This window comes from Leuresthes tenuis, unplaced genomic scaffold (assembly GCF_036924035.1).
Source record: "Leuresthes tenuis unplaced genomic scaffold, fLeuTen1.0.hap1 SCAF_23, whole genome shotgun sequence".
Taxonomy (NCBI): Eukaryota; Metazoa; Chordata; class Actinopteri; order Atheriniformes; family Atherinopsidae; genus Leuresthes; species Leuresthes tenuis.
Genome location: NW_027325377.1, coordinates 18,930,296 through 18,958,188, shown reverse-complemented (window position 1 = coordinate 18,958,188; position 27,893 = coordinate 18,930,296). Strand labels below are relative to the sequence as shown.

Here is a 27,893-nt window from a genome sequence, read left to right as displayed (position 1 = left end):
GAAACCCATTATATTTCAAGAATGACAACACATGTGCTGTATGTGTTCAATCAAACACCAACTGCTGGGCTTTGGGGAAGCAGAAAAAGGTCAACATGCCCTCATAACCAAAAACAGTACAAGTAGAGCGCTTTTTCCTTGCAGCTCAATGAGTTCCACCTTTAAAATACTTGCAGTGGATAACATGCACATTCTAGCTCCCATTGGTACGCACTGCTACAAGAATTCCACCGATCCTCCCTTTCACTCATTGTTATACAGTAACAAGTAACAAATAAGTAAAAAGTTACAGAAAAAAAGTTTTGCAAGCAAGTATATGAGACTACTGGATGAGAGTTTTTCCTGCATAGAAATACTAAAACGTATGTACACCTTTTTATCTTTGGATAATGTTCAAAGTGTTAATGCATCAATTTAACACTGCAGATCGGCCAAAAAAAATGGAAAAACATGCAATGGGACCTTTAGAAAATTTTGAGGCATGAATAAGCAGTTTAATTGGCTCTTTCAGTTGAAAAGTTATCTTCTTGAATTCCTTACAATCCTTATTTGTTTCCATAGGGGAAGGGCTCAGGTGGTACACCAACAGGCACTCAAAAGAAGGTGAAAAGGACTCTCCCCAACCCACCATCAGAGGAAGAGTCAACAACCAGTGGCCAGACAGCATATAGCACTGGTTCTGCCCGCCGAAGAATGTGCCGTAATACCAATATGGCTCGTGCCAAGATCCTACAAGACATTGATCGTGAGCTTGATCTGGTGGAGCGGGAGTCTTCCAAGCTCCGCAAAAGACAGGCAGAATTAGATGAAGAAGAGAAGGAGATTGATGCTAAGCTTAGGTACTTAGAAATGGGAATTAATCGTAGAAAAGATGCCCTTTTAAAGGAGAGAGAGAAGAGGGAACGGGCCTATCTACAGAGTGTTGCAGAGGACAGAGACTATATGTCAGACAGTGAGGTTAGTAATATCCGAGAGACAAGAGGTGGGCATGCGGGTGGTGATGATGAGGAAATTGAGGATCACGGTCTTGAGCGTCCCAGGACAGCACCTCAGTCAGAACTGGATGATTTTGTTCCACCTCAAACAAAGCATGAATTTGGAAAATACTCTCAGTACCCATACCCTCAAAGTCAATACCAGCAATCAATGTACCAGACTCCCCAGTCCTACCAATCTCATTCTATCTACTCCTCTGTCCCTTCGCTCACTAGCTCTCAACAGCAGAGTTACCACCAGATGCTTTTATTGCAGCAGAAAGCTGCCAGACAAGCAGCCCTCCTCTCAGAACTTGATGCAACAAAATATGATGTCATTAGCCGTCAGCCTGATCCTACATCATCGGCTTACCTTGGTGTCAAGTATGATAAATATGGGAACCACCTTGACCTCAGAGCCTTGGAAGTTGGAAGCATCGCAAGTAGCCCAATGTCAGCTGTCTCTGATTCCTACTACACAGATGTAGACCATCATACACCTCGTAGTTACATGCTACTGGAAGATGCTGCAGAGCTGGCAAAGACCTCCACAGGTCTATCTTCATCTTATAGTCTGGCTGAGAGGGAGCTGGCTAAGGCAGAGAAGATGTTGCGCAGAAGTGCTGCAGATCTGGGGTCTACTGACTATCTGGGATCCACGTCCAGGCTCCATACTTTTGGAAAGACTCCTGATGAAGAGGATACCATGGAGGAACCATATGAGCTGAAACTTCTCAAGCAGCAGCTCAAGCAAGAGTTTAGGAGAAGCACAGGTGGGACAGAGAACTTAGAACAACTGACAGGCCTTTCCCAACATTACTATACCCCAAGCTCTGGTATCTCTGGTTACTCCCAAAGACAGTATCCCAAGTCAGATAAGTACAGCATCAGTCGACTTACTCTTGAGAAGCAGGCAGCTAAACAACTCCCAGCATCAATGTTGTACCAAAAACACAAGACCCCATTAATAGATCCTAAAATTTCCTCCAAGTATTCCTCTATTTCAGACAGCAGAGGTTTGGAGACTGACTATACTAGCTATCTAGGTTCTACCAGTGCATCCCCAAGATCCAGCCGGCTTATGCAGGATGAGATTACCTTTGGTCTTCGTAAGAATATTGCAGAGCAACAAAAGTACCTTGGATCCACTTTAGGAGCAAACTTAGCTGGGTCACTAAACTTGGGCCAGAGCTTGGGTTTGGACTCTGCCTATCCTAGTGGTAGCCGGTCAAGACCCTCATCAAGGCCCACATCTTGCTATGGTCTGGACTTGTCCATCAAAAGGGACCCTTCCAGCTCTTCACTGAGGCTTAAAGGAGACGGTGAAGCATCTGGAGATGGTCCCAGTTATCAAACCCCCTCTGGTCGCACCAAACCCACCAGCCTTCCCATTGTGCAAAGTGGCCGTGGCCGAATACCCATAGTGGCCCAGAACTCAGAAGAAGAGAGTCCATTAAGCCCTGTTGGGCAGCCTATGGGCATGGCCCGTGCCTCAGCGGGACCCCTGCCCCCCATCTCAGCGGATTCAAGGGACCAATTTGGTTCCTGCCTGTCCTTGCAGGACTCCCAGCAGCAGCAACATGTCAGGGAAGAGCCAACCAGGGGTAGGGGTTATGTACTGCTGGATGATCTTCAGGGCACAATGTCAGATAGTGAAGGTAAAAAACAGACTTGTCATACTGTCACTTTTTTCCTTTTTCAATGTTTTATTAGTAAGATTTTGTTTTTATGGTTTGCCTTGCATGCATTTAGCACTTATGTAGATAGAATGTACCTTGTGTCCATTTAAAGTCTGCATGTCTCTGCTTGGATTTTTTGTGTTGTAATGCTTGACCTTAACTTTGATAAATGTGTCTTTTTACTTTGTGTTGTCAGTAGTTTCAGTTTGTATGTTGAGATCTGGCGTGCATGCATGAATTTGTATGTGATTTTTCTTTATGTCGCATAAACTTGAATATATCTTGCATTGTGTTTCTGTCATTTTTTCATTACTGCATGACACTGCATAGTCTAACCTTTGTTCCAATTGAAGTGTATGTTATGAAAGGCAATTCTCCCATCCAATAGTATTTGTTCACTTGTTGTTATCTGCATTTCATTTCAAGCATGTTGTCATCTGTAGCTGTCTGGAAGAAGATTTCCAATCTTTCAAATCCTGCGTCTTAAACATATAGGGTTTAGGCCGCAATGGCAGAATAATCCTTGAAAACTTTGTTAAGATTTAAACAACTTTTTTCATTTTATTTCCCTCCCAAGTGATAAACTGAAAAGTGCCTCTACCACTTGCACAATTTACATAATTGGCCAAGAATTCTGTCATTTGAGAAGGTTCTTTATTCTAAAAATTTTCAAAATGTTACTGTGCTGTCTGTAATCGCACAGCCAACATTAAATATATTTTAGTTAGTTGATAAGTAATGTGATATTGGACACTGGTTATGTATTTTATGATCACATTTTAGGTTGGAGTTTTATTTTTGGATTAAGTTAGTACAATATAAAACTGCAAGAAAGCTCAAGGCATTATCTCAGTGTGAAATTGGAAAAAATAATAACTACATTAAAACAGGATGTTGTTACAGTAGAGGGATTTTGAATAGTTTATGTTTGAAATGCATGATAATTGGTGGCAACATTACTGTGTGTGTAATAAATATAAAACTTTACCCTGCATGTCTTGTCTTTAAAATCTGTGTTTCCGTGTGATATGTCAATGACTTTCTTTTGCCTGAAGTGAGTGTATGCCATCTTTCTTTACTATCTATTTATCCTGCATTTCCTAAAGGAATTACTGCTTTACTTTAACCAAAATAAATGTGTTAAGAGTAAGCCATTATTCTTTTTTTAATAATATTGATTTTAAAAAATTGGGAATCTTTTAATCAAAAGATGAAGAAGAAAAAGGGTTAAAAGAAAGTGATCTGGATTTGCATCACATTTTAATGAATGATTCCTTTGGTCATGCTCCACAGCTCCACCAAGTGTTTTGGAAAGCAGCCTGATAATTCTACAGTAAAAGGCACCATTGTAGAGAAATTGAAGGTTCTTGGTTTGCACTTCAACCATTACCAATGGCCTATTTATCAATCTAAGAAGAAATATATAGTGCCTTGCAGAAATTTGATATCGAAATAACTTACTGCTTTTTTGGTTTTCACATTTCAATACTATGTATGGCTTTTTGATCTTGTAATTGGTTTGAAAAGTTGCAAAACCAAAAGTCTAGATCAGAGGGAGTTCTCTACTGCAGTACTTTCATGAAACAGAATGCAAAATTAAAGTGGATTGGTTTATTATCTGGTTCAAATGTGTAAATATGCTAATACCAATTATTTTGCGATGTAAACCCATTTGCCTTGATTCCAGCCCTAAGTGATTCCCTGATGGCTTTGAACAGAGACGATGCAACCAATGGTAGAGTATTAGTTTAGTTTTCTAGTTATGCATTGGCTAATATTTTAACCTGCACCACAAATTAGATGCACATCACCATGAAATGATGCCTAAATGTTGGGGAGATTAAACAAAAAGGCAATCTGCTAACACTTTAATTTTAAGTGTAAAAGAAATTCAAATATACAAATTTATGTTTTGAGAGAGCACACTACATTTTCTTTTCGGAACAATTGGTGATTACTGATAACCCAACATTTACATTCCTAGAGGATTTTTTCACCATAATTAAGATTATGCATACACACTGTATTAATATATTTTACTCACCCTAAAACTGTATTCATTTTCTCCTTATTTTAAGATAAAACTTACGTTTGGCCCTTGTGCCATTCTCGTGTTCTTATCCCAATCACTAATCAGTTTTCACTTTTAACAAATAGAGTTGTACCCAGTGGCATGTAATCACTTTTATATGATCTGCAATCCATCCTCTCTAGTTGGATGCATATGTCCACACTATTAGACTGGTTTTAAAGTAGTGCTTGTTTTTATCCCTGAAGCTTACCACCTTAGACGAGAAGAGACTGACTGGTTTGACAAACCAAGAGATGGACGGCCAGAGAACGGACAGGAGAACAGACAGGTGAAACATGAAAAAAAAGAAAAAAAATCACCCATATGCATTGTAGTGAGATTGGAGTTGTTCCAAGACAAATCACGTCACAAAATGAATATTTCCACATTTAATGAAGCACATATCTTAAAGTAGTATCTGCACATATTCTATTAACATATCTTTGTTGTGTATGGGCCACAGGGAAAAGGTCCATATTACCCATTCCCTCACCTCAGGGTCAAACTGCGGAGGGATCCCAAAGACCGCAGTGTCTCAGGTAAAGTACCAGAGGGTTTTACTATGGTCAAATTCAGTAGCATGCTAAGTACAGAGATAAAATGCATTTTAAGAGACATATACATTTTGTAAATTAATGTGTTATTGACCACTGTCAATGTCATCTCCTGCCATTACATTCCATCTAACCGTTATTTCATGCACAAAGCAGGCAGACGTTTCCTGGCTCCCCTTTTTGTTTGGCCTCTCTCCACGCTCATCACTCATTGCCATGCTCAAAATGGCGTATCCCTGGCGCTTAGGACTATCTCATGCAATTAACAAACAGTCCACATAGGAAGAATTTTGTTCACAAATGGCGAGTGCTGAATTGAGTAATTTTGCCTCAGTCATTTTTCTTCTGGCCTCCATAGTATGTTAGACTATCTCACAGTGTAAAATAAGAGAAGTTCTGGTGCTGTTCAGAAGTTGAAGAGGGATTTCTGAGGGAGAGATGGACATCTATGCTGTTGACTTTACCACAGTGTCTAGTCACTGCTCTTTGCCTTTGAAATCAAGAAATTGGCTTGAAGTTTTTCAGCTGACCAGTAAACTGAGTAGCAGACAGCGTATGTGCAGCCATTTAATCTACATCATGGTGAAACTGGTTTTGGATGAATCTCTCCAAAAAGAACACTGTCATCAAACATTTTGTGTCAAATTAACCAACTTCTACATATTTAAAGGTTATGCATGGAGAAGTTTCATTGTTTTACTAATGAAATGAGTTATTAATTTTTTTAACCCTACCTATAGCATCTCCTCTTAAATAAAGCTATATTTCCCTCTTCGTAATATTGTCTAACAGAGTGACATTTTAACATTTAAAAGGACTCAGTTAGCTAACTATTCAAATTTAATTATGTGGAAAGCAAACCTTAAATAAACAGATTATTTTAGCCATGGAAATAACAATTTATGAGGAATTTGTACTCCAGTGTCATTTTACACACTAATTTCTTCCAATTTAAAAAAACCTTGAAACCGTTAAAAGAACATTTGTTAAATACGCTTTTGACACTCCACTGATCCACTGATGAAACTGATACACCATAAAATTATCAGGATCAAGAATCCCAAATTTCAAAGCTGACACAACATGGTGTCGAGTTGCATTTTCTCACCATTATTGCTTTAAATTCTTATCTGATAAAGGTAACTGCAAGAAAGGACTCAGCAAGAAGGCTACATTAAGTTGTAATTATTGTACGCAGGATCAAAAGGAAGCATATATCTAAATGAATCAATAATCCCACTCACCAGTCTTTGTTTTGGGGCTAAACAGGAAATGGTCTGGGTATCCGTGTGGTTGGAGGAAAAGAAGTCCCTGGTAGTAATGGAGACATTGGAGCTTATGTTGCCAAAGTCCTTCCAGGTGGAGCTGCAGAACAGACAGGAAAGATTCTTGAAGGTAAGATCATAATGGATTTAGTTTTAATTCATGTGCTAAATTAAAAAATAAAAGTGTTTTTGTGAACTGAAGTACATTAGATTATGAATATTTCAGATGTCAAAAATGGGCACTAATTTGTTTATACTATTTCAATTCTATTTTCATGGGCTTTAAAAGGAGCTGATGACATAGAGAGTTACTATTAGTTTATTAGTTTGGTAAATGTAATATATGACAGGGTGCTGGCTGAGTTGTTTTATAATCACAAGAGGGTTCCTGGTTCAAATCCCAGGACTTTGCATGTTCTCCCCATGCCTGCATGAGTTCTCTCCAGGCACTCCAGCCCTCTCATGACCCCCAATTGGATTAAGCAAGTATAGAAAATGGATGGATGGATGTTATTGTATGTAGACTGTGGGCATCTCCTTAATTGCTTTTATTTAGTTGTCTTGTAAAAACATTATTTGTATCAGCATATATGTACTCTGATACTATATATCTTTCATAGGAAAATATTTTCAGTCTGTGATATTAACATTCTTCCCCAAAAAACACAAATCTCAAATAGTAGGCTTTCCTAAAGGAGAGGAGAGTGTAGAGACTCATGTTTGCTACTGCAGTTGTGTTGGAATAATCGATGTACAATAATTTCATCACTCAGGGTTGATCTTGACCGTGCAGTTAACTGCAGTTTAATTTATTTTGTGATTATCAAAATCCCTGTCATTAAAGACCCCCAAATGATTGTCTGGGATGTCCCCATCATAAATGGATGTTTTTAACCTCATAAAGCCATTCATATTTTTGTTGCTGGCTGTACATTTTAATTTGCCACACAGAGTTGTATTGGTCGTGCCATCTAATCCCAGCAAGCATTCCCTGCAAAGTTTTTCCAGGACATGTTATTCAAGCGCACGTATGTTTGCCGTCAGTCACAAAGAAACAGACATAGGGAATGAAACATGCAGTTTCAGCAAGGAACAGTACTCATATTTGGAAATGTAGAAAAATGTCAATTTTACAGTAGAAGAGTGCATAAAGCAACAATAATGTTTTTTATTCTTTTATTTTTTCAATTTTAATACCGGACATAACCACACAACTCGTGTTTTTCCGAAAATAAATTGCTTTATTTCATTGCAAAAATTTATTCCTTGTGATTATTCATTGAAAATGCAAACGGTCATGAAACTACTACTAAATGCCACAGACAGCCAGTCACCGTGTAACCATTGTGCTTTAAGCCACATAAATATGACCTCCAAAACCTCTCACTGACACCACCTGAAGATATATTGCTTTGTGGTTTATTAACAGGAACACATTTCACAAGGTGCTATTGATTTCACATGGGATAGTCTGGAAACAGTTAACCTCATCACCCTCCCACTCCTTCTGGCACACTGAGGGTGTTGGACTGAGGGTGTTGGACAATTGGTAAAACTGTGTCATTTTAAAGCTGCCATGCTGGTGATCTGTGGGCAGTGAAAGAAAAAGTCCAGTCAGGTTTGAACCTGAATAGTGGGTGTGATATACTATTGATGATGATCTCTCGTTGCTCTGTGGATCTGTGTATGCGTGTTAGTTCCTGGGCAGTTTTGGTTCATTGTCAAGTCTTCTTTTTGTCTTCTATTTTTCCCTCTGCAGTTGTTAGAAACAATATTCCAAACAGGATACAGCAAAGAAATATATATATTTCTTTGACTGAAAGTCCTCAGATTTCAAATGATTTCCAATGCGAAAGTAAATATTTACTCTAAATTAGGAAATTAAGTGTAGATCACAAGAAATACCATGACATAACAATGACATAACTATTTGGTGATTGGTCCAAACACTGTAGGAGAAAGCCAATTGGACCAGCACATGTCTGCATTTCTGGAAAAAGTGACAACCTGTTTATTTAAAAAAAAAAAAAAAAAAAAGCAGAAATACTCATATAAACATTTTCTACCAAACTGTCTCAAACATTTCTGTTCCAGATGATGGGAACCTTTGGGACTATCCGAGTAACTGGCCTTCATTTACCAGTTTTGAGCAAAATAAATTTAAATACAGATGTTTGTCAGTAGAGAAATATAATCTTCTCTGCCCAATATGTAAACTTTGAAATGCAGCCTGGTGTCAGCATGGTTTGTTCTCACAAAACTACTGTAGTATGTTGCCGTTGCTGAATGTATTTATAGTGTTTTTCAGGTTGTAATTTTGATATTACAATTCAAAGGGCAGACGATTCAACAAGTTCTGTAATTTCCCACAAACCGAACCTTTGTCCTCTTGCATGTATTTTATGCCATCTTGGGTAAAAAAATGTTTTTTTTAAATATAGTACAATATAATATACTGGTGGTGTTTATGATTGCCCATGTCCCAAGAGTCTAGCTGCATATGCCATGTTGTTGATTGCAATGGCAACTCAACCATGATAATACCCATATCCCTGTCATCAACACTGAGCAGAATGGCAGTAGAGTCAGTACTCAGGTTCTGCCAGTGGGAACACGGTGCCTCACTGTCTCTGTTTGGTGTGAATATGGAGAAATGTTGTCAAATTCAACTGGCAAAGAGGCACGGAGGGAAGGTGTGTATGTGTGTAAATCTTTGCTTTTTTGTCTTCTGGTTGCTGAAATTCAGCTTTAAAAAGCAACACTATAGTATCAATTTGATGAGCGATATCAGCTTGAAATGACTTAGTAGCTTAACTGTCATTCACACACATGCAGCTCAAGAGTATCGTCACAAACAGAAGACCCTCTTGATGAGCTGCTTCAATCTGTGTAAGTCCTGCCAATGTGCAGGGTGTGTTTTTTTAGAATGCAGTGGGTTTGCTGTGTTGAGTGGATTCATACAATTTGCAATAAGAAATGAGACATTTGTTAGGCTTTTGCAAAAGCTGAAAAATGCAATCTAATTGGATTGATTTAGTATTTATTTCCAGCATGCATTATATTTGAATTGTGTCCTGCAAATGATAGTTCTATAGATAAAACAACACAAGGACATTTTTTAGTTAATCTCTAGCCATCTCTGGATGCTCTGTGAGCAGCTTTGTATCGCAGCTGCTGTTTGGGCTGTCACCAGCATTTAACTTCCAGTACTGGCGTGCAGTTCTATGCCCATGTCTCCTGACTAAGAATCAGAGCTTGTTTTCTCACAACAGATTGCTCGCTGTAACTGGTCGAAGTGAAGATGTTCAAAACCCTAAACTCATCATTCAATTTGGTCCACTTTCAATGACTGATCTTTTTTATCAATTAAAGAGATAAATCTATTTATCGATTTATCTTATTGTTTCATATTGGAGGAAACACAGAATCAGTTGTTGTTCTGCTAAGTCTGCCTTTGTGAAAATCAATCAAAGGAATGCAAGTCCTGGAGTGGAACGGTGTTCTTCTGACGGGGAAAACCTATGAAGAAGTACAGGGGCTTGTCGGACAGCTGTGTAATGAGGCAGAAGTGTGTGTCAGACTGTGAGTATGACTGCCGTCACTATCTACTCTTTTCTCCCCCTCTCATTAATAGCATCCCATACTGATTGTATTATACTGTTATTTTAAGGTTTGCTTCATCTCATTTGTCAAACTAGATCAAAGACCTTTCTTTTTGACTTCCTTCCAATCAGACCATATTCCCTGCCTCTATATTTTCTCAATGTCAGCATCCATTCTTAACACTTCATTTTTAGAATTGATTTCTGATTTCAGACATTTGACAGCCAGTCATAATTGTTAGTTTTGCTGGTCCTCTATACGGGTCATCGTTATGAGTCTTGTTTCATTGATCTTGGTTATCTGTTTTTTTTTAGTAGCTTTGTTTTCTTTTACCAGATTTGATTCAATTCACATTTACTTTTTAGCTATATGAAACATTTCTTTTGGATTTTTCAGTGATCTTAACATGCTAGCTGAGTCTGAGGGGTCTCACCACCTGGATTTCCAAGAGCACGGCAAAGGTAAGTTTCAGTATTTATTTCTATGATTTCAGTCCCGACATGTCGATTTAACATTTTACATTTCTTTTTTTTTTTTTTTTTTGTGGGGGTGAACAGTGAATTGTTATCATAAAGAAATGCTAGGTCTTGGAGAGTTGTTGGAATAATTGATAAAATTACTGCCACTTTTACAAATGTTAGATAAATTGACTAAATTAGCTTTATGATTTCAAAAATGTTATGTAGAATTACTTCACAGTTAACATCCTTCTTATGGGGACATATATGCAATTGGTCCAGAGATTCATGGTCACCTTGGTACATTTCATTATGATTTTTTTCATTTAAATGCACATACTGCTTACATGCACATACACATACAAAAAAAAATATATATGTATATATGTATACATTGTTTAAGACAAATTTAAAAAAAAAATTAAATATATGTAATATCCTTGGTGAATAAATAACATGCATATTCAAGGCTGTATTCCATATGAATTTGCTTTAGTAGTCACTTTTTACCTATTAACTAAATGTGGATGGAAAAATCTAAATACTAATATTCACTAATAGAGATAACCATGAACCCACCCAGTCGATTATTTACTTAAAGCAACAATGGAGAAGATTGTGAACCTTAAAACAACAAATCATTTCGAAGTACATTGACTTTAGTCATGCACTTTTTGACCCTGAAACTGCCAGGAGGGCCTGAGATACAGCAGTTCACGACTTTGGTTTCTAGTCCTGCACTACACAGTTTTGCTTTATAGTTGCTTGACATTTTTGTGGGCTTTTAATGGCAATTTTTTGGCCTCTTCAACATGACATCAAATTCATGTGTATGGTTTTTTGTGCATGTATTGTTTTTTTATGACAGTATTATTACGTCCCACAACTGTAGGGGGCCCAAGTGTTAAAGAATTGCCAGTGTTCTGAAGTTTTATGTTTGAATATGCTAACAGAAAGTCGTATGACTTTAGTTTACAGTTAAATGTGACCTAAAAGTTAAAGAAGCAGATACCTGACCAAATCCTTGCTGGATGCAGTCCATACCCTTCAGTTGCCATCATCTTCCTGCATGCGTTTGCATGACTGACTTCATGTGTGAACCTTCTAGGAGACAGACCTCCCAGGTCTCCAGGTGTTGATCCCAAACAGCTGGCAGCTGAGTTACAGAAAGTGTCACAGCAACAGGCTCCAATGTCCACCTCTTCTTCCAGTCTGCCTGCCCCAACCTCAGCAACCTCCAGTCCGGCTCAGCCAGGATCCCCCTCTGTCAACAAGAAACGCCACAGCAGCAAGGTGAGATCATTGGAGAGTTTTTAGAACATTTCACACATATTTTTTGGTCACAAGTCAATCAGGCCGTTAAAAGCACAATATTTTACTTATAAACATGTCAGGCTATCCTTCATAGGCATGACTGAGGCTCTGTTTTGAATCTCCATCTCCAATCTCTTATTCTATTATTCTTTCGCTATTTGGTATTTACTATATAATGGACTCAATAGAATGCAGGGTTAGACGGCTGGTGATAGATTTTGGATGCTATTTGAATGCAGTGGTACTACATAATTATGCGCTGGGTTATTTTCCCAGTAATGTGTCGCTTAAAAATATATGATATTGGTAGAGCAAAGTTCTTAGATCCACAGTGTCCACAATGTTACAGCTCTCATGCCAATATGTTTAAAAAGCTAGCTGGATTATAACTTGCCCTTCATATGTTTGCTGTTTAAAGTTAACAATTTAAGTTTCAAATATGATTATGTACATATTTTACTGAATTTGAACACAGTACGAGTTAGCCCACTTATTCAGTTAGTTTGTATTTCCCACAAAACTTTGGTCGATGCTGTCAGCCTAAATTTTCTGCTCTATGTATATATATTCAAACCTAATTCCAACAATGTGTCAAACATAAAAGGGTAAAAAGTGTATTTCTAGTTATTGTAACTCATCCGTAGTGAATACTGCAGCACATGCATCATTGATTACAAGAGTTATATTTACAGTTTTGCCTTAAGCAATACATTAAATGCAGCAAAGCACAGTAGGTTAAGCACAGTATGCACACTCATCAGTAAACAACCACCTACAGATTTTTATCTAGCATGTTGTTTTCATCTCCAACAGACTTCAGAGGGAATGAAGATCCAGTCCCAACCCATCTCTGGAGAGATACAGGTCTGTGAAATGAAACGATGAGCTCTGCAGTCTTTGTGGAATGTGTCTTACTGTGTTTTATGTAGCATCTCAGAAACCAGATAAGTGCAAGGCAATGCAAACTAAATTCAAACTCTTTGAGGTCTACTTTCCATCCTTCATCAAGTACATCTGAATCCAACTTAATTCAATTCTGTTTCTTTTTACAGCTTCAAATCCACTATGACAAGCAGCTTGGCAACTTGATCGTTCATGTCCTGCAGGCCAGGAACCTTGCCCCGCGGGACAACAATGGCTACTCTGATCCATTTGTGAAAGTGTATCTCCTACCAGGGAGAGGGTGAGTCAGGAGACTGGAAACTGTGAGCTGATGTTAAGTGGTTCATAGCAGGAACAAGGGTAGTTAGGGCTACAGGATACAAGATTAAAGAAATGTAGGCACACAAATTTTTTGATAAAAAAACGTGACAGGTGTGTAAGAGGTGACTTTTAGAATCTCAAGTTGTTGTTTTCAGCCAGACTTAGAACAGGAGTAGTATTAATTACAGTATATGCTGACTAAAATTTTTCCATCTATGCTGCACAGACAGCAGCTTTTTTAAGCCCAAACTTAATTTCCATTCATTTTAAATTCGATTTACAATTGATTTTTGGCTTACCATGACATCTTTCAATGTGCAGCACATGCCCTTTGTTTGATATCAACTCCATATCACTACAACACATTGGGCCCATCAAACATTCTGTTTTATAATGGTTCACTTGAACTTCCTGTTACAGGCTTCATCAGCCCCTTATCACCACTGAATTACATAAACGTTATGTAAATAACATGAGGTTGATAGTGTAGTTGTGCTGCCTCTGTCGATGGGTGTTGTACTGTAGGTGTAAGTGCAGTCAAAATCAATAGCTCTCATATTTACTTGCAATGCGATCCACACTCCCTCACAAGTCTTTGGCTTCCTTCTCTCTTTGATTGCGTTGTAATGCAACTGACTTTCCCAACTTTTCTTTTGTATGGGATGAGGTCCCTTTAGAGAGTATTTTTTTTATCCATCGATCATTTCAGATAAAAGTATTAATACAAGACTGAGACTGGTTATGGAGACACGCACACTTATGCATGTGTGCACATTCTCATGTATATCCTGTGTTTGTATACATGGATTCTCACAACTGTCCGTACACGGATGTTACACTTGCATCGTCAACCCCCTGGCAACTACAGAAAAGGTCCTGCTGTTGTCGAGAACAATGTCTAAAAAATACAGCGACCAAAAAGCAATAAGAATATACTATAACTTGAAAGTAATGTACAAAGCTGAAAATTCCCTTTTCTGGGCTGCTGACCTACAACTACCAACAAACTTTGAATGGGTCCACAAATATTTTACATGTGTATCTGCAGAATAGCAACTGTATTTTATGAGTGCACGTTCATCAGTAAGTTCGCATTTATATACAAATTGGGATTGCCTTTCTGCAACTGCAACTACTCAAGGTGCATCACGTGATTAAGTAATTGTAATTTTCTAGTCAAGATACACAATGTCACAAACAAATTCAAAAAGATTTTGGCCCAAACCTAGTTCCTTTACTCCGCCCTACTCATTCATTTTGCTGGGAAAGTGGTCCTGTTTTTACAGGGGGATCAAGGAATAGAAGTAATCTAGCCATTTAGTCAAGACATTGAGGCCCATTTGGATCGCTTATTGACCCCTACTACTTCACCAAACGGAAGACTGGGAATGGGTCTTTGCATTTATGTACTTTATCAAGAGGTCCCACGGCAGTTACTGAATCAGTGAGGAATTGAATATGTGGTTCACTCGAGTCAGTGAGTGGCAGATATCCACTAGCATTGCCAAAAGTTGCTTCACGTGACCTAAAATCCACTCTGCACACCCACAAACAATTCATATTGAACCACAGCTAAGTTTTATTCCACTGCTGCTACACACCACAGTTCCCTGCTTGGGCCCTTTTCAATAACACACAATAAGTCACAGAGTAAACCAAAATCTACACTTGACCTCCTCTTCTTACAAACACTCATAGTCCACGAACACTCTTTGACCCGCTCCCCCACCCTCCCTCTGACTATTGTTTCTGTATGTTGTTCTCTATATTTAATGCATGCTGGACCCCTCAGTCAGGTCATGGTTGTCCAGAATGCCAGGTATGTGACTTGCCCACTTTGGTTCTGTTTTGGTTGAAAATTGGTTGTCAGTTTGGTCACAAGATGGCCATGTTGTTGACTGGAAACTTATTAATAAGTCCGTTATATCAGTCCCACTAACTCCCTTCACCCGTCAATAATGCTACGTATTCCATTATTCTTAATATTGTCATGATGTTCCCTTCAACTTTGGGAGTGTCTTTCAAACGAGAAAAGTCCTTAAACATCCTGAATCTAACACATAAGAAAATCGTCCCCTGTGCTGTTGTCTTCTCTTGGTAGATGGTTTGTTTTTGTCCCTAACCATTGTTATTTGAAACCCTAACCTTGAGCCCAATATCTTTTAGTTTATCTCTGTTTTGTGATTAAAATCCCTCAGTGATGTCTTACATTGTCCCCCAACATCATACTGCATCATTAATGCCTTTCCACATTCAGTACTTACTTTGCACTGCAGTCTTGATTCATGCCATTGTTTTTCATTGTAAAGTAAATCGTTCTTTCCTTCCCACACTAACTCCCTAGACTTGTTCATATCCTACAGTCTTAAATCAAACCCTGCGCTCTGCAAAAAACATCCATCATAAAGTGTCATTCATTCTGTTCCTCAAACAAGTCAACATTATGTTGTGTTTTATTATCAAGCTGACTTAATTCAGGACGTTTTATATTATTATGACAGTCATTATATTTGCAAAGCTGTAGTCAGCAGAATTATAAACTCTGGTATGCCTTTGTTTCTTTGGCATCATTTTACTCTGTTGGCACATTTTATGAGGCTAACTGAGTTGATGGACTTCAGAATGGACTTTTTTGCAGCACACTCTGAAAACATACCCTTCCATCCGTGCACGTAGGCCCATACGTTCTCACCATCCAAACAATGTGCCTCACCTTCATTATTTTCCCTCTTTCTTGTCACATTGTGCCCTACTCTAATAGCTTAAGCTCATTACAGTGTGGTGGTCCACTAACCTGCATGTTAGCATGCATGTTGACCAAGCTGGTATTTTCTATGATGTGTTCCCGCAGTGCTGAAAACAAGAGGAAATCCAAACATGCTGGCAAAAGTCTTAATCCAGAGTGGAACCAGACTGTCATCTATAAGAACATCCACTTGGAGCAGGTACCGTATTTATTTGAAGTTTTTTGGAACACTTGAAACATCTTTACCAGCCATGCCTGACTTTTGTGTGGGCACAGCAATATCTGTTCTTGACAGTATTTTGTTTCTTGTATGCTAGCGTGTTACTTTGATCCAGACTAAAATCTCATAAAAAATACAGGCTGGATTGCCACTGTATAATGTTTTGTTCATATGTTCATGAGTCTTGCAGGAAATATCCAACAGATTTTAATCTCTTTATGACTTTAGTTGAAAGCTTTAGTGTAGCGTTAAGTGTCTTGACAGTTTTCCAGTGAAAGGCCATTAAATGACACCCCCTGGTGAATCAACTGTTATGACTCTGGTGACCCTTTTGCTTTTAAGATTGAAGATTTAATTCATTATCATAAAGCACTGAGTTTATGAGCAAACATGCTGTAGACTCATTAACAATATGCACACTTAACTAAAATGGTTAATGGTTGGGATTAGGTCAAACCACTGCTGTGTACTAAAGTACAGACTCACAAAGACAGTTGGTGGTTGTCAGCACACATTCTTGAAGAGGTGTTCAATGCACAGAAGCAGCATGTGGGTCACTAAAATGACCTGGGGGTCAAATTAGATTCCATTTTTTTTTTTTTGATAGCTTAATTCAAAGTCAGTGGGCTTTGATAACATAAAAGTGTATGAGCTCTAACGTAATCTGCTGACATGTTAACTGTTTAACTGTCCATTAGTTTTCAGCAGAGCTGATGTGTGCAACTGAGATTAGATTGTACCACTCTGGATACCAATTTAGATTTTTTTTTTGTCCCAGATCTGTCACGGCAAATCTGTTAATGTCTTTGGTATTCTCTGTTTGTTCCCTTTAATAGATTCAGTCCAAAGGTCTCATTAAAAAACAAACAACTAAAAACAACTTCTGAAGCTTTCCACTTAATCCTTCATATTTTCAGACCCTGAAGAAACATGAAATAAAACTCATTGTAAATAATTTACTTTGTTTGTGTACATTTGGAAAAAATATAACCCTGAGCTTGCAAGGTAAAAGCACACATATATTGCATCAGGTGTGAATGGGTTAAGCCACTTACTGTTGGAACCTGATCACATTCTTAACATTCTTTTTCTTGAAATTTTATTTAATTATTCCTTCAGTTAACAGTGGTGACACACAATGACATTTTAGCTTTTAAACTGTGTGTAATTATGTGTGTTCCAGCTGAGAAAGAAGACTCTGGAGGTGAGCGTGTGGGACTATGACAAGTGCTCCTCTAACGATTTCCTAGGAGAGGTAAACCCTTTTAGCAACAAAATGTGAATCAGTTACATTTTAGCCATGTTTGCTAAACTGCTTTGTTTGTTCCCAGGTTCTTATTGACCTGTCCAACACCGCCCAGTTGGACAACATCCCGCGATGGCTCCCCCTAAAGGAACAGAGTGAGGGGGACCACCACAGACGCTCCCACTCAAGCCAGGGCCGACATGGCTCCTCTAAACCCTCCTCACTGCATTCATCCCCTAAAACCACTGCCTCTGCGCATGATAATCAGGATTCTCCCAAATCATCTGTCATCAAGAGCCGAAGCCACGGCATCTTTCCAGATCCAGCCAAGGGTAGGACACAATGAATTCCCCAAACCAACCTGAATTATTTCCCGTCATTTCCAAACAGCCGTCCGTACTCTGCTGTTTCCCTGCTATTTCTGTTTTCCTCCTCTCTATGCTCTTCTCTACTTTATTCTTGTCACCTCCCCTTCTCCCATCTTGCTCTGCTTCTCTACCTTAGTGTACACCTGTCCACCTGTTACTCTCTTTGCAATGCAATCACCTGTATTACCAGCACCTTTCTCTGACCATTTTTTTCATCCATTGTAGCTTCTGCTTCAAGCTTTTTGCTTTCTCGTGGTCTGTTTTCTTGGTTGCTGTGATATCACCCAGCTCAGAAGCTTAGCCTTAGCTACCCTCTATCTTTCCACTAATGCAGAGGGCTACATGGCCGTGGAAGGCTTTGAATGCTTCCCTTAATGAACAAAAATAGCAAAGTAACTTCAAATTTAATAAGAATGCTAGAAGATCTTAGACTTGATAAGGCACTTTCAATCTGGCTAAATGTAATATATTAGTAGCCAGTGAGTCCTTCACCACAAGGAGTTAGCAGAAGATAGCTTTTTTTGGTAATTTGGTGAATCTGGTTGTTTTAGACACGCAGGTGCCCACTATCGAGAAATCTCACAGTAGTCCTGGCACATCGAAGCCTTCCCCGTCCGAGGGCCAGAGCCAAAGCCACGGGCACAGCCAACACTCTCGCTCACATGGCACTTCACGCTCCAGCAAAAGCGCCTCTCGGCAACACCATCAGGACAGCAACAATGGAAGCAGCGGAGGCGCTGCCATAGCAACGGGCGAAGCCCAACAGCAGTCACAGCAGCAGCCACAACGCCTCCAACCAAGTAAACCAAGACGCAAATAAAGCCCACGCAGCATGGCCTCCTTGCACTCATCTCTTCTACGTTCTGTTGAGTTATTTTTTTTCGTTTGTCATTTACTTTTTTCTTTTTTATTCTTGGTTACCTCTCACCCCTTACACTCACTGGTCCTTTTCCCCCTTTTATCCAGTGTCAGCTTTTCATCACTTCTCCTCTATATGTAGTCACAAGTGTTCAGAGCCAGCACCTCACCTGTACAGTAACACACAGTCCTCCTTTCAATGAACCCAAAGAGGCATAAGGTTGCACATAAAAGGTCTACTCTAACTATTAGAAATCCTTTCACAATTGAAAATATAAAATATGATATCAACAATATCAAGACTGAAAATCTAATTGGGAGTTAAAATTAGTCTTAATGAAATTAAAACTAATTTGTTATTCCTAACTGTAGTTTTCGTTAACATTGCTTAGGACCAGTAGAAGGGCAACAGTGGCAAAAAGGAAGAAGGAAAGAGAGTACTCTTTAAATGCATGTTTGTGACAATTCTAGCTCCCTCAAATGGCAAAACAAGCAAAGTCAGAACTTTTGTTTGCTACCCTAACCCTACAAAGATCATTTATGGAGAAAAATTAGTTTGAAAGAAAAACATCTTAGGTTTCTAATGCCAGGTATTTTAATATTTGAATATACAGAAACAGAAGAAAGTTGTAGTCCCCTCTCCTCTCTTATCATTAACCTATTTTTATATTTTTATTTATTTTGTTTTCTGGACGTTTGTTATGATTTTCTTTTTGTTGCTACAAAAACAACGATCAGCTTTTCTGAAGCTCCTCTACTAAATAGGCTGTGCATGCAGTCCACCACAACCCTTTTTTTGTTTTAACAACTACCGGACCCACAATGCACCTCAGTAGATGCTGCACACCCTGCTATGTGGGAGGGGTAAATGTGCACTGCACACTGTGGCTGCATGTGATTGACAGTCAGGCTGGTTACCATGGTGAAGATAAACCGCTCTCTGAATCTCCATCTTGCTCCTCCCTCCTTCCATTTTGAACTGCGACCCCATGACTTTGTTCCCTGGCGTTGGCCTCCCCTCCCACAACATCTGACCTGTGCCTGTGAAAACAAACACATCCAGGCCAAAGAGGCCGCCTCTCGCTGAGGCACCAAAGACACAGCGTAGTGGGCGTGCTCACCATTCAGAGAGCCCAGTCTGACTGGCTCCCTGCCCTGCCATCGATTGTGTCGGCCAAAAGGAGCAGAGCAGACGGCAGACACCTGACCCTCAGGAAAGCTGTGTCAGAAGAGAGGCCACAGAGCACCGGAGGTGAGAGTTTGCCCAAGAGTCTCCCCCTCTGTCGTGTGACTGAAGCACAGATGGAGCAAGGAGAGAAAGAGAGAGTGAGAGAAAGAGAGGATGCGATACTACTAACGCACACCTGCAGAAAGAAAGAGGGGAGTCTTATAAGCTAAAAAAAGGGACAGGAAGGCAGAGAGAAAGTTGCACTCAGCCACATCACCAGTGATTCATGCAGCGAGACACACTTTCTTTATGGCTACCAACACAGTTCACTAATACCAGGAAATCGGTGTCTTAAGCTATGATAAGACTCACTGGGTGTTAGCACTGCTGCTTCGGGGCTCCCTGTGGTTTTATCAAACTGTTATTAGTGAGCTTTTACATTCAGCGAGTAATGTTGTGTCGAGTAGCCTGAAAGAAAGACGTGTTGTCATGGATCCTGTTCTGCACTGCATCCACACATCTTACATCATCCATACTTTATCACTCTGCCTGATCAGCTTTTTGACAAAGGAAAAGATAAAACCTAAAACATTTCATTTTAAATATTTTGTATGTAAACAGGAAATTAAATTTTGGTTTTTTAAAATTTCATTTATGAAAAGGACATAAACATTGTTAAAAAAAAAACACTCCATACATGAAACTGCTATGTAATCCAGCAATTTGTCTCTTTAAACAAAGCTAATCTTGTGCTGAAAGTATTAAAACACTTAATATTTCATATAGATGACTAACAATGTCAGTAGCATCTCTGTACCTCTTGTATACTCTTCATCAACGTATATACATTATACTTTTATGTTAAAACAAATTACTGTTAAAAGAGACTCTCATTGTCCACATGCGTGTTGCTAGTCCTCAGTGTTTGTGTGCTATTCATTACGGTCCAGTCTTGTGTTCTTTAAATAAGTTTCCATTCTGACTGTGGCATAAACTGAAGTCTTAACATTACTATAATGGCTTTCTTTCACTGCAGATATGAACCAATCCTTCTTGGCCATAGTTTTTATGTTGGAGCTAACAGGGGTAAAGTTTTCGTTTTTCCTTTCTCTTCATGGTGACACGTGTGGTTGTATCTCTGCACAGCTCGGTCAAGCTATAGATCTGGCGAGGCCCCAGTCACAGCAGCATCATTGGACAGTGGACTAAGTGGCAGCGCCTACAGCCTATTGGATGAAGAAGGAGAGACAAATGAGGTGGACAGTGCCATCTTCCAGGTGCCTCGATTGTAAGTAATTTTTTCTAGTTTAAACGTGTTCGAAAAAACTTAAGTTATGTGATATGTAACTATGGCCTGGTCTTGAGAACCTGGATTTTATACAGTTTCTGTCAAAACACCACCTTTTTTTTTTTTTCTAGCGTAATATGACTGTGCTGAATCATTGCGTGTGTGTGTTTGTAAGTGTGCTTCACACCAACAGAAACACCCAGATGTGTATCTAGATGAGTCAAACTTTTCTAATTATTGTTGTACAGCATTATATTAGGTTTGCTGCATCTGGGGAAAAACAAACATTTTTCACAGCCTTATAAAGGTCATATCTTTATGCATTCCCCCAAGCTTGTGGAGCGGAACCATATCAGTTTGAAGCTATGAGCCAAGTAAGAATCAAACCAGTTTTAACAAGAAGTCTCTCTGTGACAAATAAGAGGCACAGAGTCTGGAAAAGAGATGTAATGATGATGAAATAATTAGTTTTGTGACCTTTTAAAGGAAATTTCAGAACATCTGTCTGTGAACTGAGCTTTAACGGAGAAATATGTTCATGCATCAAGTACTTCTACCAAAGAATATTTGAGTTAGAATAAAGTTACAGTTTTGAAAAGGCTCAGTCAGAGATGCAGAGGGACCTGAAGCAAGCAGTTAATGATATAATATTTGTGTCCTCTTTGTTTGATTGAGTTCTGGTGCGATAATTTGATAATGTTTTAGTTTTAGATCAGATTCATGGTGAAAAAACAGAGAAAAAAAATCCAAAGCATTTTGTAAATTACATGTTGTGTAATTTTTTTTTCATTTCATTTCTCTGTTTAGTGGAAAGATCCCAAATGGCACTGATGTCATGAAATCATCAATGGGGCACAGTGACACTGAAGGTTGGACAAGCATATTTTGTATTATTTTGTTATTTTGTATTATTTGTATATATGTTTTTGTGCTATCACAGCATTTTGATAAATTACCTCGAGCAGTCCAGTAGATACCAAGTCTCTAAAATTTAATAATTATACAGTAAAATAAAAAATTTTTATCCACATAACAGAGGTGGAATCTCTGTTTCAATTCATGTCCCCACAAAATGAGTAATACAGTCAAACAGACACATGCACACATGGAGTGCTGTTGTCGATTGCCAGGGTCTTGTTGACCCAAGTTTCACGACTGTCATTTTCACTCTGTTGCCAAGGCAACAAGAGGCCAGGCAGGGCTCATCATAACTTCTCCTCACCTGTGTTAAACAAATAAATGTGACCTCTTGCAGGCCATGTTTGATATTACTCATTATGTTAGTTATCTTAGTGTCCACTAAAGGGAAGCAACTCTGACAGAACAGAGGCCAGCTCTTACAGTTAGAGCAGTAGAAAAGTCACTGGATCAGACTACAGAGACATTTTTAGCTGATAGTCGGCTTCAAACCAGTATATATACCAGTATGTATATTTGACGCCTTCTGTGTTTCTGTTTAGGTAAGACTCAGGTAATGGGGGAGCTCAAGATTGCTCTGAAGAAAGAGATGAAGACGGAGGGTGAGAATCTGGTCCTTGAGATTCTTCAGTGTCGCAACATCACCTACAAGTTCAAGTCTCCAGACCACCTGCCTGGTAACAGAATACACTGACACACATGATAGATTACATGCACACTGCGATGCATGTTTGGTTCAACACAAAAACGAAGCCTTCATGGCTTAATATGCAAGACTGCTATGGTTTTATCAACCATTGTCAGTTATCAGTTATTACACCCTGATCTCCTTATCTTCACTACTGCTGCTCACTTATGTCAGTACTCCCATTTAGTCCCTACCATATTTAAACAGATTTTCTTCATTACCTTCTTTTTTTTCTTTACATGTAACAGTTGCAAAGCCCACACAAAAACATGTTACCTCCCCATCCCCCGAGTGTTTGCCAGCAGAACAGCTGGTGTGTAATGTTTTCCAGCCCACATTCTCATGTAGAACATTTATGTCTCCAGTAATATACTGAATATTATACACGTGCATGGCTAAAACTTCCACTAAGACAGCCCTTTTAGAAAAAACAGTAAGTCTTAAAGGTCTGCGATGTGTCCCCAGTAGGTTTTCAGCTAATAACCACCGGCAGGAAATATGATGAAAATTTAAAATAATAGATAAATAAAAAGACAGGTGGACACAGACCTAAAATTAAAAAAACAATACAGTTTCATTATCCATGACCGTGCAGTTTATCATTATCTTTATTAATATATAATATATAGAAGAAAGACTGCATGCTAGCCTCACATTATGATCACAGAACGTGCATTCTGGTGTGCACACCCTATTAGACATTCTTCCCTTGTAAATCACAGATTTCCCACAGCACCTATTCTTGTAATATTTACTGTATGTTCTAATACCCAAGCTGCCTGCCATTTATTCATTTGCCTTTTCCCTCTGACAATGTATAGTTGCTCTGCAGCACAGGGTTTGCTTCTGTGACACATAACATTACCAGGTTATTGTTATCATGGCTTTGGTTGTAGGTTTCCATCTTTTTGAAGGGTTTGTGTGTTTCTTTACTGTTTCTTTTCCACATCTTACCTATTATTTATTTAGTTTATGACATCTTGTTTTTGTGCAAATGTTTGTCTTAAAAGACACAATTTGCATGAAGGATTTCATGCTATTTTACAGCCATTTAAAGATATGAAAAGGGTGGGGTTTGGGTGCTGGATTTATTCTGTCAAAATACAGATTAAAAAATCCTCGTTTCCTGTTTAGAAACATTACTGGCTGTGTGCACATTGAGTAAGGGCATCACAACATTTTTATAAACTTCTTTAATAAATATCTTTATTTTGGTTAATTCTTGTTGATTCAATACTGAAACAATAACCAAATCACAAAGCATTATTTCACAGTTTTAAATATCAGCGATAATATTGGAAATTGCAAGTTCCCAGTCTGCCCTTTTGCTGGCCAGGATCCACAATGTTTTTATGCCCTTGGCAAAGAGTGGTGTACTCCTCGGAATATTTAGCAATTTCATTCCACTTTATTTGGCAGTTGCTGCAGATAACTGTCTCTTCATCTCTGCTTAATGGCTTGGCACTGCCAAACAAACCAGAATTTGTGCTTTTTTTTCCTTGAAAACTTCAGATTATTTTTAATCTGATGCCAGCAACACAAACTATTTGGGACAGGGGCATGATTTCTGGCAATGATATACATACATACATATGTGTGTCTGTCTCCACAGATCTTTATGTGAAGCTCTATGTAGTGAATATTGCCACCCAGAAAAGGATCATCAAGAAGAAGACCAGAGTGTGCCGTCATGACCGTGAGCCATCCTTTAATGAAACTTTCCGCTTCTGTATGAACCCAGCCGGACACTCACTACAGGTAATGTTACACTGGTTGCTTACACACACACAAAAAATATAGCTGGAATATACCATTGAAGGATGTAGAAAACTGTAACCACTTTTTAGTGTGAGCATCTAGGAGTGAATCACTAATAATACTTGTTATTAGTAATTCACTCCAAGAGGCTTCACATTAATAGTGAAATTGAGCAAAAGGCCTAAGAATTAAAACTGCAGTTGCTTGTAAACTTTGTGTATTCCTTCAAGTAGTCACTCATATGACTTACTGCAGTCTTTTTTTCCCACACCAGCTGTTCCTCGTGTCAAATGGTGGCAAGTTTATGAAGAAGACCCTTATCGGGGAGGCCTACGTGTGGCTGGACAAAATTGACCTACGCAAGCGTGTGGTGAGCTGGCACAAGTTGCTTGCCAGCACCGCCCAGATCCACTCATAGGATGCTGCTATGTCTAAAGAAATAGATTTTGGTGGGCAAAGGGTGTCATACATCTGGGGGTACTGTGTCTCAACATCTGTAAGACTGATCTTATTGTCTGGCTGTTCGGGGAAAGGGTGGTGTCTTCAACCTTTGTTTCAGGGCTGGGATTGCTTTGGAGTTTTGTACGATGCTCTCAGCGTGATTATTTGGAGGAGACATGTTTACAGAAAACGAACACATGTTTACAAGACATGAAGTGTACGGTTGTGTAGCTAGGGCTGAGGAGAACACAGGTGCTGAGTTCAGAGGTCAAGCTCGGAATAAACCAGGTATTACACACTTTAATTCACAAACATACAACATGAACACAATTACTTTGCACACTGTCATTTACATAGAGGGGGAACTTTAATTCTAATAGATACAGGGAAAGGACACACTTGTAGAGTATAATTGATTTATTCAGATGTTTTATCCAGTAAAGATTCTTGAAATGTGCGCTCATCGTTGCTTTATTATGATCTGAGGAATTTGATTGATTTTCAAAGCATTTTGGGAATGAGATATTTATGACTCTGCTACAGAGACCTCTTGTTTATTTTTGTATTATGATATCCATGTAGAGCTTTATGGTTTGTCTTCTGCTCGTTTAGTAAATTATTTTAAAAGTCTATCATTGGAGAGAAGCATATATTCTGAGAGACTACCTAGCATTCCAGTTTAAGAAATAAAAATAGGCATGTTTTTGATTTTAGCGACAAAGACTATTTGTTTCCCAGTACCTTTTCAAAGTTTTATCAAATGGTGATTATTGTTTGATAGAGAATCAACATTGATATGTATCAAATTGGACACTTTAGAGTATATTGTGCACAAGAGTCTATGTGGCATGCAGTGCCATATGTTCTGCACAAAAAACCCACCTAATTCACTTTGTATATAGTGAAGTGTCATAACTTAACATGGGTATAAAAAGAGATATAAATATCTTTATCACAGACAATCAAGTCTAGATGATTGTGACATAGAAGTTTTATTTATCCACAACGCCCTTAGAATGTGAGACATTGACAGCGTGAGATTTCATGTTTTTCTTTGTGACAACCAGCACGTTATGAGTCTTACATCAGTCTTGCTTTGGTTCATGAGGGCAGTTGACTCAAGAACGCACGGCTTTTGTGGTATTTTGCACTTTTTCTGCTTAGAATGTAAAACAAACATCCCGCTAAGAATAGAGATTTCTCATCTGTGTGAGAAAGTAGAGAGATGAAATGAGGCAAAGGCAACGCTGGAGATGTTGCAGCGAACAAGACAAATGTGCCAGGAACTATCCATGAAAAAGCACTGTTGTCATCCTAAAACACAACACTGATGTTACAGCACCATGCTGAGGTTCAGTCCCACCTTTTTTTTTCCTTTTCATATTCAAGTTATCTTCTTCAAGTTGTCACTATTATGTCTATGAAGTTGTGTACGTCCATGTTGTCTTGAAAACAGTTGTGCTTTGTGGGGATGAAGAGACAGTACATCTGGTTCATTTTCATATTCAGTCAGACTTCAGCAGTAAAACTACACTTAACATTTTAGTGATTTCTATGCAACATCCACTGTAAAGACGTAAGAGCAGCATCTTGACTTGCCCGAAAGGAAACATTGAAACTTTTATTTTGCACTGCTGTATCTTTTCATGTTCTCCACAAAATGGTTACTGCTTTAAAAGTTATTTTTTCTTTCTTTATTTTAACTTGTGATTTTGTATTGCAATACAAATCTTTATTTATTGCCTGTGAGACTATTTCATATGTTGTATTAAATTTGTTTACAGTGCATATCAGGTGTACAGAAAAGCAGTTGAAATTTTGTTTTTATACACAATGTAGTGCTTGTTTACAACAGTTTAGGGGGGCTGAAACTCAGAGACCTATCTTTTTTGCCCTTGTGCACTCACACACACTCTAACATGAAAACTTCTATACAGTTATGAAAAAGAAAACATCCCTTTTTTGTGCACATCCCCTAAATGTTTTTTTTCCCAGTCTCTGTATCAGAATTGACAAAAACGCAATGTAATTAATTGACATTATACCTGAAGCAGTAGTTTTAAAGTCTGTATTTGTTTTGATTTTCCTTCATTTTACAACTATGTGCTTGTGTGTGTCGCATTTTCATACCCAGTCCATGCATGCAATTTATTTCTAATGCATATCTCTTCTTTTAAGTGTTGTCTAAAACTTTCAAAAACTTTGAAAATCTCTCGTAACACACACTGAATTACACATGTTAACACACACACACAGATGCCATCTCTCTGTTTCCAACTTTGTAAATACATAGTTTTTTATACTGGGGTTTGGGGAGCAATAGGTCTTTTAGCAGTCAAAAAAAAACCTTGTGTGATCATAGAGGTAACAGGATGTTGTATATCTCTTGATCACTGTACAGTGGAATCGATGGAAAAAGGAACCTTTGTCTGTCTATAGGGGCCCAAATTTACCCAACCCTTCACACTAAACACTAAAAGTTTACCAGAGTCTAACACAGAAGTCTTATCTTAACAACTAGTTGCAGGAGAATTTAAATGTGCTCACACTGGATGTTGCATGTTTTGTTGGTGGTTCATACTATTTTTGTGTCCAGATATTATTACAGAAAATATCAAGAAAGAGCTAGAGAAAGATTTAGAGCAAACATGTCCTAGAGGAGGAGATTATGAAGAAAACCTATAACTATTGATGATGTATGCTGACTGTACAAAGATTATGCTTGTAAAACCTGTCTGGTTTTTCACTTGTAAGTAAACAGAAAAAAAAAATCTACTGTCATGGTTTTGTGATTGTACACAGGAGGTATTGATAAATTATGCAAAATGTGCTGTAAAAATGGCTGTTGCCCTATGTCTAAATATTAAATATCAGTACAAAGTAAGCATCTTTATTGTGCATTGATTTGACTCTATGTATTCTGCATATGTATATAATGATTACCATACTGTTACTGTTTCTTTTAGATTATCTTTATTTATCTTTTACATTTCTTGATAGGATTTAAAGCTGGCTTAAAAATGATGAAATAACAGACTGTAGCCAGAAGGTGGTGCCATGCTGCCTTCATTTC

The 27,893-nt window shown here is 38.4% G+C and overlaps 1 protein-coding gene across 6 annotated transcripts in view; it reads left to right on the top strand.

Annotated features, from left to right (window-relative positions):
* pcloa (piccolo presynaptic cytomatrix protein a) overlaps window positions 1–27,688 on the top strand; it is a 61,558-nt gene extending 33,870 nt beyond the window's left edge. For 2 of the 6 annotated variants that reach the window (XM_072377385.1, XM_072377381.1), the window contains 20 exons: window positions 562–2,632; window positions 4,341–4,388; window positions 4,931–5,013; window positions 5,188–5,263; window positions 6,548–6,673; window positions 10,017–10,125; window positions 10,543–10,607; window positions 11,713–11,897; window positions 12,732–12,782; window positions 12,971–13,101; window positions 14,914–14,940; window positions 15,973–16,066; window positions 17,271–17,342; window positions 17,419–17,665; window positions 18,253–18,501; window positions 20,874–21,015; window positions 21,823–21,884; window positions 22,476–22,610; window positions 24,234–24,379; window positions 24,654–27,688. In XM_072377385.1, the coding sequence (XP_072233486.1) occupies window positions 562–2,632; window positions 4,341–4,388; window positions 4,931–5,013; window positions 5,188–5,263; window positions 6,548–6,673; window positions 10,017–10,125; window positions 10,543–10,607; window positions 11,713–11,897; window positions 12,732–12,782; window positions 12,971–13,101; window positions 14,914–14,940; window positions 15,973–16,066; window positions 17,271–17,342; window positions 17,419–17,665; window positions 18,253–18,501; window positions 20,874–21,015; window positions 21,823–21,884; window positions 22,476–22,610; window positions 24,234–24,379; window positions 24,654–24,797 (4,263 nt within the window). In that variant the 3' untranslated portion in view covers window positions 24,798–27,688. Of the gene's footprint in view, window positions 1–561; window positions 2,633–4,340; window positions 4,389–4,930; window positions 5,014–5,187; window positions 5,264–6,547; window positions 6,674–10,016; window positions 10,126–10,542; window positions 10,608–11,712; window positions 11,898–12,731; window positions 12,783–12,970; window positions 13,102–14,913; window positions 14,941–15,972; window positions 16,067–17,270; window positions 17,343–17,418; window positions 17,666–18,252; window positions 18,502–19,622; window positions 19,812–20,873; window positions 21,016–21,822; window positions 21,885–22,475; window positions 22,611–24,233; window positions 24,380–24,653 lie in introns of all 6 variants that reach the window. The other 4 variants (XM_072377384.1, XM_072377383.1, XM_072377382.1 and 1 more) reach the window with 4 other exon arrangements.
* The last annotated feature ends 205 nt before the right edge of the window (window positions 27,689–27,893 follow it).